Here is a 17,842-nt window from a genome sequence, read left to right as displayed (position 1 = left end):
GGGAGGCGGACCGAAGATGGGGAGAAAAGAAAATAGGTGGAGGGGAGAGTATAGGTGGGGAGGTGGGGAGGGGATAGGTCAGTCCAGGGAAGACGGACAGGTCAAGGAGGTGGGATGAGGTTAGTAGGTAGGAGATGGAGGCGCGGCTTGGGGTGGGAGGAAGGGATGGGTGAGAGGAAGAACAGGTTAGGGAGGCAGAGACAGGCTGGGCTGGTTTTGGGATGCAGTGGGGGGAGGGGACGAGCTGGGCTGGTTTTGGGATGTGGTGGGGGAAGGGGAGATTTTGAAGCTGGTGAAGTCCACATTGATACCATTGGGCTGCAGGGTTCCCAAGCGGAATATGAGTTGCTGTTCCTACAACCTTGGGGTGGCATCATTGTGGCACTGCAGGAGGCCCATGATAGACATGTCATCTAAAGAATGGGAGGGGGAGTGGAAATGGTTTGCGACTGGGAGGTGCAGTTGTCCAACACTTCCGCCATTTACAATCCGACCCCACCACCCAAGACATTTTTCCATCCCCACCCCTGTCTGCTTTCCGGAGAGACCACTCTCTCCGTGACTCCCTTGTTCGCACCACACTGCCCTCCAACCCCACCACACCCGGCACCTTCCCCTGCAACCGCAGGAAATGCTACACTTGCCCCCACACCTCCTCCCTCACCCCTATCCCAGGTCCCAAGATGACATTCCACATTAAGCAGAGGTTCACCTGCACATCTGCCAATGTGGTATACTGCATCCATTGTACCCAGTGTGGCTTCCTCTACATTGGGGAAACCAAGCGGAGGCTTGGGGAGCACTTTGCAGAACACCTCCGCTCGGTTCGCAATAAACAACTGCACCTCCCAGTCGCAAACCATTTCCACTCCCCCTCCCATTCTTTGGATGACATGTCCATCATGGGCCTCCTGCAGTGCCACAATGCTGCCACCCAAACGTTGCAGGAACAGCAACTCATATTCCGCTTGGGAATCCTGCAGCCCAATGGTATCAATGTGGACTTCACCAGCTTCAAAATCTCCCCTTCCCCCACCGCATCCCAAAACCAGCCCAGTTTGTCCCCTCCCCCCACTGCACCACACAACCAGCCCAGCTCTTCCCCTCCACCCACTGCATCCCAAAACCAGCCCAGCCTGTCTCTGCCTCCCTAACTTGTTCTTCCTCTCACCCATCCCTTCCCCCCACCCCAAGCCGCACCTCCATCTCCTACCTACTAACCTCATCCCACCTCCTTGACCTGTCCGTCTTCCCTGGACTGACCTATCCCCTCCCTACCTCCCCACCTATACTCTCCTCTCCACCTATCTTCTTTTCTCTCCATCTTTGGTCCGCCTCCCCCTCTCTTCCTATTTATTCCAGAACCCTCACCCCATCCCCCTCTCTGATGAAGGGTCTAGGCCCGAAACGTCAGCTTTTGTGCTCCTGAGATGCTGCTGGGCCTGCTGTGTTCATCCAGTCTCATATTTCATTATCTTGGATTCTCCAGCATCTGCAGTTCCCATTATCACAGTAGATAAGGCAGATGAGCTTAGGGCTTGGATTGGTACCTGGAGGTATGATGTTATTGCTATTACTGAGACTTGGTTGAGGGAAGGGCATGATTGGCAACTAGTTGTCCCAGGATATCAATGCTTCAGGCGGGATAGAGAGGGAGGTAAAAGGGGTGGAGGAGTTGCAATACTGGTCAAAGACGATATCACAGCCGTACTGAACGAGGGCCCAGTGGAGGGCTCAAGCAGTGAGGCAATATGGGTCGAACTCAGAAATAGGAAGGATGCAGTAACAATGTTGGGGCTGTACTACAGGCTTCCCAACAGCGAGCGTGAGATAGAGGTACAAATATGTAAACAGATAATGGAAAGGTGTAGGAGAAACAGGGTGGTGGTGATGGGAGATTTTAATTTTCCCAACATTGACTGGGATTCACTCAGTGTTAGGGGTCAAGACGGAGCAGAATTTGTAAGGTGTGTCCAGGAGGGTTTTCTAGAGCAGTATGTCTGTAGTCCAACTCGGGAAGGGGCCATTCTGGACCTGGTGTTGGGGAATGAACCCGGCCAGGTGCTTGATATTACAGTAGGGGACTACTTTGGAAATAACGACCAAAATTCCATACGTTTTACAATACTCATGAATAAGAATAGGAGTGGTCCTAAAGGAAGAGTACTAAACTGGGGGAAGGCCGACATACCAAGATTTGGCAGGATCTGAGGAATGTAGATTGGGAGAAACTGTTTGAAGGTAAATCCACATTTGATATGTGGGAGGCTTTTAAGGAGAGGTTGGTTAGAGTGCAGGAGAGACATGCTCCTGTGAAAATGAGGAATAGAAAAGGCAAGATTAGGGAACCATGGATGACAGGTGAAATTGTGTGACCAGCCAAGAGAAAAAAGGAAGCATACATGAGGTCTAGGTGACTGAAGACAGACGAAGCTTTGCAAGAATATCGGGAATGTAGAGCGAATCTGAAACGAGGGATTAAGAGGGCTAAGAGAGGACATGAGATATTGCTGGAAAACATGATTAAGGAAAATCCCAAAGCCTTTTATTCATATATAAGGAGCAAGAGGGTAACTAGAGAAAGGATTGGCCCACTTAAGAACAAAGAAGGAAAGATATGCGCTGAGTCAGAGAAAATGGGTGACATTCTTAACGAGTACTTTGCATCGGTATTCACCAAGGAGAGGGACATGACAGATGTTGAGGTTAGGGATAGATGCTTGCTTACTCTAGGTCAAGTTGACATAAGGAAGGAGTAAGTGTTAGGTATCCTAAAAGACAGTAAGGTGGACAAGTTCCCAGGTCCGGATGGGACCTATGCCAGGTTGCTGAGGGAAGTGAGAGAGGAAATAGCCGGGGCCTTAACAGATATCCTTGCAGCATCCTTAGACAGGGGTGAGGTCCCAGAGGACTGGAGACTTGCTAATGTTGTCCCCTTGTTTAAGAAGGGCAGCAAGGATAATCTAGGTAATTCTCAACCGGTGAGCCTGACGTCAGTGGTAGGGAAGCTACTGGAGAAGATACTGAGGGATAGGATCTATTCACATTTGGAAGAAAATGGGCTTATCAGTGATAGGCAACATGGTTTTGTGCAGGGAAGGTCATGTCTTACCAATTTAATAGAATTCTTTAAGGACGTGACAAAGTTGATTGATGAGCGAAGGGCTGTAGATGTCATATACATGGGCTTCAGTAAGGCGTTTGATGAGGTTCCCCATGGCAGGCTGATGGAAAAAGTAAAGTCACATGAGGTCCAGGGTGTGCTAGCTAGATGGATAAAAAACTGGCTGGGCAACAGGAGACAGAGAGTAGTAGTAGAAATGAGTTTCTCAAATTGGAGACCTCTAACCAGTAGTGTTCCACAGGGATCTGTGCTGAGACCACTGTTGTTTGTGATATATGTAAATGATCTGGAGGAAGGTGTAGGTGGTCTGATCAGCAAGTTTGCCGATGACACTAAGATTGGTGGAACAGCAGATAGTGAAGGGGACTGTCAGAGATTATAGGAGAATATAGATAGATTGAAGAGTTGAGCAGATAAACGGTAGATGGAGTTCAATCCGTGCAAATGCGAGGTGATGCATTTTGGAAGATCAAATTCAAGGGCGAACTATACAGTAAATGGAAAAGTCCTAAGGAAAATTGATGAACAGAGAGATCTGGGTGTTCAGGTCCATTGTTCCCTAAAGGTGACAACGCAAGTCAATAGGGTGGTCAAGAAAACATATGGCATGCTTTCCTTCATTGGGCGGGGTATTGAGTACAAGAGTTGGCAGGTCATGTTACAGTTGTATAAGACTTTGGTTCGGCCACATTTAGAGGTCTGGTCACCACATTACCAAAAGGACGTGGACTCTTTAGAAAGGGTGCAGAGGAGGTTCACCAGGATGTTTCCTGGTGTGGAGGGTGCTAGCCATGAAGAGAGGTTGAGTAGATTAGGATTATTTTCACTAGAAAGACAGAGATTGAAGGGGGACCTGATTGAGGGCTACAAAATCATGAGGGGTATAGACAGGGTGGATAGCAAGAAGCTTTTTCCCAGAGTGGGGGACTCAATTACTAGGGGTCATGAGTTCAAAGTGAGAGGAGGAAAGTTTAAGGGAGATATGCGTGGAAAGTTCTTTACACAGAGGGTGGTGGGTGCCTGGAATGCGTTGCCAGCGGAAGTGGTAGACGCAGACACATTGGGGTCTTTTAAGATATATCTGGACAGGTACATGGATGGGCGGGGAGCAAATGGACACAGACCCTTAGAAAACAGATGACTGGTTAGACAGAGGATCTCGATCGGCGCAGGCTTGGAGGGCTGAAGGGCCTGTTCCTGTGCTGTAATTTTCTTTGTTCTTTGTTCTCTTTGTTCTTTATTCTCTCCCTTTCCATAGGCAGAGGTATTAGCTACTCTTGGGCTCTCCTGGTTTTCCTGAGCAGATGCCATCTTTATTGGTCATCTGTGCACCAGGACAAATGTCAACAGGCTGCAGCTGCCCTGAATGTTTTGGTTCTTTCTGCCCCAGAGAGAAGGTAATTGGCACGCTGTCTGGCTGTCAGGGGCCTGAAGGTTCTGCTGACTAGTGGTACCTGAGGCCCCTCTGCATGGAGCATGGTCTGAGATGATGGAGGGCCAGAGTAGCAAGCAGCAAGCTGCAGTCACCAGGAAACAACTCTGATTTCATTCCGGGAACAGTCTAGTTTCTGCTTGGCAGGCAGAATGGGAAACTGTGAATCCAAAATGATATAATATTGAGGTTGGGAATGTACGTTAACAGGCTTCTCACTGCACCCACATGCAAGAATCTCTCCTCCTCATTCAGAGCTTGATTAGAAAATGGGACATTTACCTCTTGACGATGAGAAGCTCCTCACTGCTAACCTCGTGCAATTTTCCTGACTTTCTCAGCAATGCCCAAGTCTTTCAGGGGCCAGGAAGATCCCACTTAGTGTCTTTCTTCTGGCTTTACCAGTTCTCCCTAATATCTTAAAAACTTGGGTCAAATTACCCCTTAAATTCTAGTGATCACATTCCTCATTTATATAATCTTTTATTATAATTTAACCCTTAGTCATTGGTGGGAGGGCAGCGGTCACCTAATGTCAAGGTATCGTTCCAAAGTTTAGGACTAAACAATTTTAATTATTCTTTCATGAGAACTGGGTGTCACTGGCAAGACCAACATTTGTTGGCCCACACCTAACTGTCACTGAAATAGGTGGTTTGCTGGGCCATTTCAGAATCAACATACAGTTGTGGATCTGGAATCACATGTAGCTATGGCCTTATTAAGTTCTTGATCCAAAGGGGAATCAGGAGTTATAGGGACAAGCCAGTAAAGTAACTGTGAAGAATGGTGGCTCAGCCATGATCCTATTGAATGGCAGAGCATACTCAAGGGGCTGAACAGCCCATTGCTGTTCCTATTTCTTCTGGTCTTGTGGCAGCAAGGCAGATTCGCTTTCTCAGGACCATTATGACCCTTTTTTTGTTGCTGATTGTTAATCATGAAGCTAAGACCATCTTTATGTTCTAGTGACACAGGTTCAAATCACACCATTGTAGCTGGAAGAATTTAATTACAGTTGAACAAACCACAAAGCTAAGACTAGCTATATAATGTATGGCTTAGAAAGGGTGGTTGCTGGGAAGTTGTTTCCATTAGGCGGGGAGATTAGGACCCGTGGGCACAGCCTTAGAATTAGAGGGGGTACATTTAAAAGGGAAAATGTGATATATGTAAATGATCTGGAGGAAGGTGTAGGTGGTCTGATCAGCAAGTTTGCAGATGACACTAAGATTGGTGGATTAGCTGATAGTGAAGGAGACTGTCAGAGATTACAGCAAAATATAGATAGACTGGAGAGTTGGGCAGATAAATGGCAGATGGAGTTTAATCCGGGCAAATGAGAGGTGATGCATTTTGGAAGATCAAATTCAAGGGTGAACAATACAGTAAATGGAAAAGTCCGAGGGAAAATTGATGAACAGAAAGATCTGGGTGTTCAGGTGCATTGTTCCCTGGAGGTGACAACGCAGGTCAATAGGGTGGTCAAAAAGGCATATGGCATGCTTTCCTTCATTGGACGGGGTATTGAGTACAAGAGTTGGCAGGTCATGTTGCAGTTGTCTAGGACTTTGGTTCGGCCACATTTGAAGTACTGTGAGCAGTTCTGGTCGCCACATTACCAAAACGATGTGGACTCTTTAGAAAGGGTGCAGAGGAGGTTCACCAGGATGTTGCCTGGTATGGAGAGTGCTAGCTATGAAGAGAGGTTGAGTAGATTAGGATTATTTTCATTAGAAAGACAGAGATTGAGGGGGGACCTGATTGAGGGCTACAAAATCATGAGGGATATAGACAGGGTGGATAGCAAGAAGCTTTTTCCCAGAGTGGGGGACTCAATTACTAGGGGTCATGAGTTCAAAGTGAGAGGAGGAAAGTTTAAGGGAGATATGCATGGAAAGTTCTTTACACAGAGGGTGGTGGGCGCCTGGAACGCGTTGCCAGCAGAGGTGGTAGACGCAGACACGTTAGCGTCTTTTAAGATATATTTTGGACAGGTACATGGATGGGCAGGGAGCAAATGGACACAGACCGTTAGAAAATAGATGACAGGTTAGACAGAGGATCTTGATCAGCGCAGGCTTGGAGGGCTGAAGGGCCTGTTCCTGTGCTGTAGGTTTCTTTGTTCTCTTTGTTCTTTGTAATGATTGCCTACTGCCTGCCCTCAAATGACAAGCCTGCATTCCTCCATGTTTAGCAAAATATGTGAAAAGAGCTTAAAAGGCGGCAAAAGCATAGAATATAGTCGGAGTGGTAATCTTCAATGTCTATCACAAGCAGTGGCTCTCTAGCTAATAACTGAGTGAGCTAGCCTGGTCCTACATGATTGACCTGCAGGATTTGGAATGTGACAATTGGAGAGGGTACCAACGCTAGAGAAACACCTTCTTGACTTTGCTGTCCCAAAGTATTAGTTGCTGATGCACCTATCAATGACCATCTTAGCAGGAGTGAGCAGCATAGTGTTCTTGTAGAGACAACATCCCTTCTTTTAAATGATCTCCTGTAATATTCTGTCACAATATCACCATCCACAATGGGAAAGATGCAGAATAGTTCTAACAGCTCAAACTTGCCATCCACGAGCTGCTGGTGGCTGCTGGCAGAAATGGGAGGATTGTATGTCACCACAATATGCAATTTCTATGTCTGATGTAGCCATTATCATCAATTCAGGAGCTAAAATTGAGGCATGTGGGAAAGTATGCAAGGAGCAGCAAGAAGTTTATCTGAAAGTGAAGTGCTAATATAGTAAAACATACCAAAGGACTACAAGCAGGCTAAACAGTGGAAGCACAATGATATAGACTGAACTAGATGATCCCATAGCCAAAAGGTCAGATCAAATTTCAGTGGTGCTGTCACATCTGATTGTGAATGGCCATGGACAATTGAACAGCAAAGGGCAAGAGGAGACTCCAATAATGTCCTCATCCTCATTGTTAGGTGAGTCCAGCGCATCAATGTGTTATGATCCCCATAGACACAAAAAGTGAATTGGTGCTTTAACCCCAGTTAGTTGGCTGGTTAGGAATTAGTGTGGGTTGCAGCCTTCTCTGCAATTCTATGGAATCTTGATTGAGCCCAAGCCTTGGCCCAGCAAAAGGTGAAGATTGCAATAGAAAGGGCAAAGCCAGAGGAGGAGTGTTCCAGACTGGATGTGGGCTTGTCCCCAGTTTGCTCGCTTCCATGACATGCTGAGCCAAGGAAATACAAGTATATTCCCCTTATATCCCTTGATTACTTGAGACACCAAAAATCAGTCTATCCCAGTCTTAAATTTATTCAGTGATGGGCCATCCAAAACTTTCTGGAATGGAGAATTTCAAAGATAAACAAACCTCAATTTTGCTTCATTTCTGTCCTGAGTGATCGATCTTTTGAGCTGAGACTGTCCCTCCAAGTTTTAGATTCCACAGACAGGGGAAACAAATCTCTCAGCTTCTACCCTATAAAGCCATTTCAACATCTTGCATGTTTTCATGAGATCGATTGATTTATTGATTTATTGTCACATGTACAGAAATACAGTGAAAAGCTTTGTCTTCAGTACAGGCAGATCATAGCAAGCAAAGGATGTACAGATCAAAAACACTTAGAGACACACAGGTTACATTATTTGAGGCTAGAACCCATTCGACAGTCTGTTAACGGCCAGAAAGAAGCTGTTCCTGAACCTGCTTGTGTGTGTATATTAGATACAGGTTTCTGTATCTTCTGCCTGATGGAAGAGGTTGTAGGAGGTCATTTCCAGGGCACAATGGGCCTTTGATGATGTTGGCCACCTTTCTGCAGCAGCAAGCCGTGTAAACAGAGGCCATGGATGGAAGGTTGGCTTCTATGATGGTCTGGGCTGTGCACGCCACTTTCTGTAATTTCTTACGGTCCTGGGCACAGCAGTTGCCATACCAGGCCATTATGCCCTCAGACAGTATGCTTTCAACGGTACCTCTGCAGAAGTTGGTGAGGGACCTTATGGACATGGCAAACTTCCTGAGCTGCCTGAGGAAGAAGAGGCCTTGTTGTGCCTTCTTGACTGTTGCATTTACATTGGCAGTCCAGGACAAGTCATCGGTTGTTGATTGCCTCTCATTCTTCTAAATTTCTAAGAATGTAGGCCCAATTTACTCAAATTCTCATCATAGGACAAATCTCTCACTCCAAGTGCCAACTTGGTGAATCTTTGTTGTAATGCTTCCAGTGAAAATAATGCTTCTTTATATATGGAGGCAGAAACTGCACACTTTATTCTAGCTGATCTCACTAAAGCCCTAAACAATTGTGCCAAAACTTTATTCCTGAAATCTAATTCCTTTACAATATAGGCCAACATCCCATTTGCCTTCCAAATTGTAGGTTATGTCCACAGGCTAAATTTCCAAATTCCTTGCACAAATATAGTCAAATCTCTCTGAATATTAATATTTACAGCTTTCAAGAAACACTGTTTCAAAAACATTCCAGCAGATATCTTACATCAAAGAGTCAAGGGTGACAGATTTCAAAAGCAATATTTTTGAAACAATAATATCTATTGCTTGTTCTACTAAGAACTACTTTGCTCTCAGCAGTCAGTATTGTGAACCCTCAACATTGAAAGCCTGTTTTACATCCTGCTTCTGTTCACTGGCAGTGACACAGTTCCATAAACACACTGTTTCATCAGCTGCTGCTGAAAACACTACGTTGCCATCAGGACTGGATGCCATATGCAGAACTCTCCCTCTGTGACCTGTAAAAGGGAATATATTAACCATCTTTATTTCACGAGTGAGTTTGATAGATCAGCTCAAATCACAGAACAGAAGACAAAGCGACTTGATTTGATGTATCTGCATCTCCTTATGGATTTATGTTCACATAATCCCAATAGAAATTAAAATAGCTTAGCCTTTGGCTCTCTAGGTACACTTTAAATATTATGTTTCAAATTTTTCATGCTCAAAGTAGCAAATGGGGAACAAAATATTGGAAATATTAGATCCTTGATTGTGGTACAAGATGAAACATCAGCCAGAATCCTGTTGAGGTCTTGGAAAGTTGGTGAGGACTCTGTTACCTCTTCAGGAAAGGCCTGTTGAACATAAAGTTCATTAGACATGAGCAAGGCCACCAGCAGGCCTATGCCTGGAATTAAGATTGAACGTGAGGAAATACTATGCAGGCATGTCATACTCAGCAATGCCACACAGGGAGTTGTGCCATTTTTTTGGAACAGCACCCAGGATCACAGATGACTAAGGTGTAAGGTAAGTGATTCGTTGGGGGAGCATTTTTAGAGTTGGGGATCACGAGAGAAGGATAGGGAATTCAGACATAAGGACAGGACATGGTCATTGACAACTCCTTCCCAAATGTCCAGCTTGCCTGTAGTTCTCTGGCTTGTCCTTGACACTGATTGCTTTCGATCAAGCAACTTCAGGCCCATAGCTGACAAGCTGCACTTACAGGTGAACTTGTCAGACACACTGCACGGTGACAGACCCACTTTTACAGGAGTAAGTCCTAGACACTATGGAGCTGAGGCCCATGATTGGTCCCTAATTAGCCACTTAAGGGTCTCAATTGACTGCGGGACAAGAAGATAAACCATGAGACTTCCTGTCCCAAAATTAATTTCTGGTGGAGGTGGGAAGTTGGCAAGGTTCAGGTATGATACCACTCCACCTCATTAAGTTGCCTTCCTGCCTCCAGGATAACAAGATTCCACCTAACTTCTCAATATCCCTGCCAGGATCTTCAATAAGACATAGAATTGTGGATGCTCGAAACAAAAACTGAAATTGCCGGAGAAACTCCATCAAGTGGGCCAGTGTGAGATTAAAAGAGCTGAGACCTTTGCTCAAGAGGTTTCGGCGTGAGGAGGCTGAGCAGGGGAACAGGTAAGGGCTCTTTAACTCTACTTTCTTTCTGCCTGGACTGAAGGCAGTAGAGAGGGCAGTGGCAGGTTACTCCTGAAGGATGTGGGAGATCAGGGAGACTTCCAGCGTCCCTGGTGGTCACACGTGTGAAAAGCATGTTCCTGTTAGGGTGAAGGGAAAAGCTGGTAGGTTTAGGGATCCCTCGTTGACCAGGGATATTGAGGCTCTCGTCAAGAAAAAGAAGAAGGCATACATTGGGTTTAAGCTATCAGACTCAAGTGAATCCTTTGATGACTACAAAAAGTGGAGGAGCACACCTAGGAAGGAAATCAGAAGAACAAGAAGACTGATATGGCAGACAAGGTTAAAGATAATCCCAAGAGGTTTTATAGCTATATTAAGAGTTAAAGAGTGGCTAGGGAGAGAATAGGTCCCCTTAAAGATCAGCATGGTCATCTACTTGTCGAGCCACATCAGAACAGCAAGATTTATAATGAATATTTCTCCTCAGTGTTTACCGAAGAGACAATATTGGATGCTAAGGAAATAAGTGGAACAAGTGGGGATGTTTTGGACCACATTTACATGTCCAGAAAAGAGGTGTTTGCAGGTGTAACGCGCATTAAGGTGGATAAATTTACTGGACCTGATCAAGTCCATCCTTGGACATTGTGGGAGGCTGGTGAAGAAATTACAGAGGCCCTTGCAGAGATTTTAGCTTCATCTTCAGCCACGGGTGAAGATCCGGAAGACTGAAAAATGGCTAATGTTGTTCCATTCTTTAGGAAATTCAGCAAAGACAAGCCAGAGAACTACAGGCCAGTGAGCCTGACATCAATGGTAGACATATTATCAGAGAGGATGCGGAGGGACAGGATCAACAAATATTTGGATAGTCATGGTCTGATTAGAGATAGTCGGCATGGATTTGTGCGTGGGAAACCATGTCTGACAAATCTTCTGGAGTTTTTTGAAGAGGTAACCAAGAAGATAGATGAGGATAGGGCAGTGGACGTTGTATATATGGACTTTAATAAGGCCTTTGACAAGGTCCCACACAGCAGGGTAGTTATGAAGGTTAGTTCGCATGGGATCCAGAGAAAGCTAGCTAACTGGATTTAAAATTGGCTCAATGGTAGGAAGCAGAGGGTGATGCTTGAATGTTGTTTCTCAGACTGGAGGCCTGAGACTAGTGGTGTGTCACAGGAGTTGGTGCTGGGATCTTTGTTATTTGTTACTCACATAAATGATCTGGATGCGGATGTACAAGGCATGATTAGTAAGTTTGCGAATGATACAAAATTAGGCGGTACATTGACAGTGAAGAAAGTTATCAAAAATTACAGCAGGATCTTGATCAGATGGGGAAGTGAGCTGAGGATTGGCAATACCTTACAGATAAGGGTGACGTGTTACATATTGCAAAGTCAAACCAAGGTAGGACTTGTACTGTAAATGGTACGGTCCTAAGGAGTAGTGTGGAATAGAGGGATCTAGGAATACAAGTACACAGTTCCTTGGAAGTGACATCACAGATGGACAGGGTGGTGAAGAAGGCAGTTAGCATGCTGGACTTCATCGGTTGGTGTATTGAGTGTCGGAGTTGTATAAGTCTTTGGTGAGGTCACATTTGGAGTACTGTCTACAGTTTTGGTCATCCTGTTATTGGAAAGACAAAGGTAAACTGGAAGGCATGCAAAGATTTTCCAGGCTGTTGCCCGGACTGCTAGGCCTGAGTCATAAGGAAAGGTTGGCCAGAATTGAGCTTTATTCCTTGGAACGTAGGAGAATGAGGGTTGACCTTATTGAGGGGTATAAAATCATGGGGGGCATAGATATGATGAGTGCATATAATATTTTTCCCAGGGAAGGGGAATTGAAAACTAGAGGGCATAGGTTTAAGGTGAGAGGGGCAAGGGTTAAGTAGGGCCTGAGGGACAATTTCTTCACACAGATGGTGGTGCAAAGGAGACTGGGTTGCCGGAGAAAGTGGTTGAGGCAGGTAGAAATACAACATTTAAAAAACATTTGGACAGGTAAATGGATGAGGAAGGTTTCGAAGGATATGGATCAAATGTGTGCAATTGGAACCAGCCAAGAGGACACCATGGTCAGCATGAACCAGTTTGGGTCAAAAGGCCTGCTTCCAGGCTGTATGACTCTATGACTTAATAACTCAGCATGTCTGGCAACATCTGTTGAAAGAAAGCAGAGTTAATGTTTCAAGTCCAGTGACTGTTCTTCAGAACATCCCTAAGATCCCTCCGAATCTTCATTAAGATCTGCTCTCCTTCTAAATTCCAATAGGTATTGAACCAACTCAAGGAAACAAGAAGGTGCTGAGCTGAAGGCTGAAACCAAACTACAAGAGCTCTATGCAATTGAAAAACAGAAGAGTTGTAATGAAAATAGGAGAGAGTGAAAAATAGTGGTAGTCACTAAAGTACTATATGGCTGCTCTCCCATTAGGGAGAGATGACTGCTGGTGTATTTAACCTGAGGCTCACCATAACTCAGGTCAGGGGCATGTTCAAGTATGTAGGATCTTAATGGTGTCTACAGCCAGTGTAAGAATTGACCCTACAATGTTGGTATCCCTCTATAAACCAGCCATCTAGCCAATTGAGCTAACTGACTCTTAAGAGTCTTAAAGAAAGTACATCACAAGTAAATGGAGTAATAGTGTGGTGATAAAAACTGAAGTTGCTCACAGCTCAGCAGGTCTAGCAGCATCTGTGAAGCAAAATCAGAGTTCACATTTCGGGTCCGGTGACCCTTCCTCAGAAATCCTCTGATGTTTTTCTTCACAGATGCTGCCAGACCTGCTGACCTTCCAGCAACTTTTGTTTTTGTTCCTGATTTACAGCGTCCACAGTTCTTTCAGTTCTTAATAGTGTGGTGATGACTGGGTTAGTAATCAATATATCTACTGGAATTTATATACAGTAATAATCTGGAGTTGAAAACTGGTCTTAGCAATCATGTTCATGCATGTCCTTTAGGGAAGAAAATCAGCTGTCCTCACCCAATATGGCCTACATGTGATTCCAGATCCACAGCAATTATCTCTTAACTGCTCAGGTCTGAATTGGCCTAACAGACAAAGACAACTAGGATTGGGCAACAAATACTGGCCTTCTCAGCAACACCCACATCCCATCAAAGAACTAAAACAAACTAGCATTAATTATAACTTAGATTTTAATAATCAGTACTGATGAATAGTCTGTGCTGAAAATGTTAAACATTAATTTCTGTTTACAAATACAACTGATTTGCTGCATTTTCAGCTATTAATGTAATTTTAATTCAAATTTTCTTGTTTTTCTTTTGCTTTCAAGATAATTCAGAACAAAATGTGCAAGCCTGCAGTCATACCGCAGTAGGTACAAAAGGAAAACATTGTGAGCATAATCACTGATGGTAACTTCACACCTCATGTCGAGTTGTGTTTCAACTCAATTTGCACTCAAAATTACATTCTGCAATTCCTTTTGCTGCAAAACTGACATTATTTTGCATTTATATGAACTGTACAGCTAAGCCATGGAATTGAACTTAGCACAGGTTTCCTTTTATGTACTAACTTCATTACATTTAAACAATTAGGCCACCTCCGTAGTAAGCCCACTGCTCCCCAAATGTGTTACACCTCATTTGCCACTAATTGGTGAGCTGCAGACATTCCCAGGACTTCTTGGGCACATTGCTAATGAAGAACTTCAGAATCTGTCGCTACAGTCCCATTGGCATTGGTCCTCAGACAAGGAAAGTAACATGGAAAGGACCTGACACGAGCAACAGAGTCAAGTTGGCGTTTGAAAGTGAATGGGAGGGGTTGTAGGATGTCTGAAGGATGACTGAGGCTGCAGTTAGAATAGAGATTTCACAGTCGGACAGGTGCAGCAACTGGTGGTCAACAAGGGGCTTATCACAAAGGTACAGCGTTAATCACAGGGAACTTAATCTACGCCTAGATTGGAAAAATTAGGTGGACAAAGACTGCCTAAATGAAGAAAAACCAAAAGGTCTGCGGATGCTGTAAATCAGAACAAAAACAGAAGTTTCTGGAAGAGCTCAGCAGGTCTGGTAGCATGTTCTGAGGAAGAGTCACCGGACCCGAAACGTTAACTCTGATTTTCTCTTCACAGATGCTGCCAGATCTGCTGAGCTTTTCCAGCAACTTCTGTTTTTGTGCCTAAACGAAGAACTTGTTGGATATGAATAGTTTCTTGTGACAGCACGTTCCAGGTCCAGCCCACATTGTAGGGATTCTATGAGACAGCAGTCATTTCAGACCTAGCATGGTGCATGAGTTAGATTTATTTAATGACCTCATAGACAAAAGGTACCCTCCAGATAGCACCCAATCAGATTCAAGGAAATGAATGTATGTCCAAGACTAGTACTTTAATCTTAAGTAAGGGAAATTATGAAGGCATGAAAACAGAGTTAGCTGAAGTGAAATGGCAACTTAGGTTAAGAGTAGGTCAACAGAGAGGCAGGCAGTTAAGGGGGTATTTATAATGCATAGAATAAATACAGTCCAACGAGAAATTAAAAATTTAAAGGGGTTGACTCACCATCAATGGTAACCTAGAAAAGTTCAAGATAGTATTAAAATTAAGGAAAACTTATTTAACTACCCAAAGATAAGTGACAGGTCAGAAGATTGGTCAAAATATAAGTCTTATGAATAACAAAAAGGAAAACAATTGGAACACAAAAGAAAGCTAACCAGATTATAAATTTTATATATGTATACAAATGAATTAAAATACATAGTAAATACTTCTAAGAAGAAGATTTAGCAAAGTTAGCATTGGTACATTTCATTACACTTTTTCATGGGATGTCGGTTTTACTAGCTGGGCCAGTATTTATTACTAATTCATGTTGCCCTAATGCCCATGTCTTTCTAGATGCTAGAAGCTGTGTGTTTGGAAAGCACTGCCTTAGTGAGTGACTGTCTTGCATCTTGTAATTAGCACATACTGCTGCTATTGTGTGCCGGTGACAAAGTAGTGAAGGGAGTGAATGTTCAGGGGTTGGAGGAAATATCAATCAAGCACATTACTTTGACCAGATGACGTCAAGTTTCTTGAGCATTATTGGAACTGCACTCATCCAGTCAAATAGAGAGTATTCCAAGACAGTCTTGACTTGGCACTTCTAGACGATGCACAGAGACTACGCAGACATGAGGTGAACTACTTGTCAAAGAATTGTTAGCCTCTAAGCCACTGTTGTGACCAGTGTACTTGCAATGGCAGGTCCAGTCATGTTCTGATCAATAATAACACCCAGACTGTTGAAAATAGGGATTCAATCATGCTAATTCCATTGACCATCAAGAGGCAATGGCAAGATTCCCTCTTGTTAGAGATGGGGTATTGTCTGACACTCAAAAGGCACAACTTTTAGATGCCATTTATCAGCTCAAGCCTGGATGTTGTAGATGGATATGGACAGCTTCAGTACCTAAGGCAGAACAATCATGCTAAACATTGCACAATCATCGGCAAACATCCCCACTTTTGACCTTACGATGGAGGGAAAGTCATTGATGAATCAACTGAAGATGATTGGGCCCAGGACACTACGCTGAGGAGCTCCTACAGAGGTGTCCTGGAGCTGAGATGACAGACCTTCAACAACCTCAGCCATCTTCTTTTGTGCCAGGTATGACTCCAACCAGCAGAGCACTTTCCTGCTGATTCTGCTTTAGAATCACACAGCACAGAAGTGGCTTTTTGCCCCATCAGGTCTGTGCCAATCTTGTGATGTTAATCCAACTTTCTATCACTTGGGCCATTGCCCTCAACATTACAAATATTTTATGCCCACCCATGTACTTTTTAAAGTTTGAGAGGTTTTCCACCTCTACTACTATCCATGTATTCCAGATTCACACCACCTTCTGGGTGGAAAAACATTTCAAAAAACTTCCTTTAAATATCCTATCTTTCACCTTAAAATAATGCCCCCTTCAACCAACCACAACAGCTGCTTGCTATCCATGTTGTCCTCGCACATCATAATCTTACGCACCTCAATCAGATCCTCAATCATCCTTCCCTGCTTCAAAGAAAGCACGGTGTAGACCGACTGATGTTGGACTGGGGTAGTCAATGTCAGAAATCAAACAGAACCAGTTTATGGCCAAAAAGGTTGATCTCAAAACACAAGCTTTTGGAGCCTCAGTCCTTCTTCAGGTGTTAGTGTGAGAGGTAGTATCAGACCCAGAATTTATCAGTAAAAGACCAAAGGGTCACACCACTGATGACGATGTATTAAACAAACCTAAGAAGCTGTTAAATCTTTAATTAGTGAGAAGGTTTTAATAGATTAATATTTATATGTAAATCCCCGAATTTCTTTGAAATCACTTTCCTGGGAGAACTAAAGGCTTTATCAGTGTAAAGAAGAGGGGACATTTTAGTTCAGACAATTCATGTTTAGGTGTGGGGGTTTGTTAAGGATCTGTTTGTGTTTTGGTTTGGAGTCAGACTGGTTTTATTTCTCAAGTAGGAATTTATAAAACACCACATTGACTGACTGTCTATAAATTGTGCGCTTTTTGTATCTCTCTTTCTCTCCTTACCTCCCTGCCCATCACACACAACATCCTTGTAAATTTCTTGTGCTCTCTTTCCAGTTAAATAACATCCCTCTTACAGCAAGATGAGAAGGGTCTAGGTCAAAAAACGTCAGCCTTCCTGCTCCTCTGACGCTGCTTGGCCTGCTGTGCTCATCCAGCTCTACACCTTGTTATCTCACAATACTCCAAGTGCAGCCTCACCAACATCATGTACAACTGCATCATTACTTCCTAACTTCAATGCTCAACACTCTGACTGATGAAGGCCAGTGTGCCAGAAGCCTTCTTCACTACTCTGTCGACCTGTGACTTCACTTTCAGAGAACAGTGTTCCTGAACTCCAAGGTCCCTCTGTTCCACTACACTCCTTAAGGTCTTACTATTCACTGTGAAACTCCTAATCTCTCAGCCAAAGTGACACACACATGTGAATCTCTGGAATGAATCTGCATTTGCAGATACAGCATATTTTGTTCAAAAGCAGACAATTTATCAACATTAAGTCAGATATTTTTTAAAAATTTCTGAGAAAAAAACTAGTCTGACTCCAAACCAAAACACAGACAAATCCCTAACAAGGCCTCACACCTAACATGCATTGTATGACCTAAAATATCACTTAGACAATAAGACCATAAGACGTAGGAGCAGAAATTAGGACATTCAGCCCATCAAGTCTGCTCTGCCATTCAACCATGGCTGTTATTTTTTCAACACTAATCTCTTGCTTTCTCCCCGTAACATTGGATCCCCTTGACAATCAAAAACCTATCTATCTCCATCTTAAATATAATCCATGACCTGGACTCCACAGCCTTCTGCGG

The 17,842-nt window shown here is 43.9% G+C and overlaps 1 protein-coding gene across 2 annotated transcripts in view; it reads right to left on the bottom strand.

The window, feature by feature from the left end:
• Positions 1–8,173: 8,173 nt before the first annotated feature.
• Positions 8,174–17,842, bottom strand: part of LOC125458676 (cell division cycle protein 20 homolog) — a 104,765-nt gene continuing 95,096 nt past the window's right edge. For both annotated transcript variants that reach the window (XM_048544123.2, XM_048544132.2), the window contains one exon: positions 8,174–9,288. In XM_048544123.2, coding sequence (XP_048400080.1) covers positions 9,128–9,288 — 161 coding nt within the window. In that variant the 3' untranslated portion in view covers positions 8,174–9,127. The remainder of the gene's footprint in view (positions 9,289–17,842) is intronic.

The sequence above is a fragment of the Stegostoma tigrinum genome, chromosome 1 (genome assembly GCF_030684315.1).
Source record: "Stegostoma tigrinum isolate sSteTig4 chromosome 1, sSteTig4.hap1, whole genome shotgun sequence".
Classification (NCBI taxonomy): domain Eukaryota; kingdom Metazoa; phylum Chordata; class Chondrichthyes; order Orectolobiformes; family Stegostomatidae; genus Stegostoma; species Stegostoma tigrinum.
This window is presented reverse-complemented; position numbering and strand designations above follow the sequence as displayed.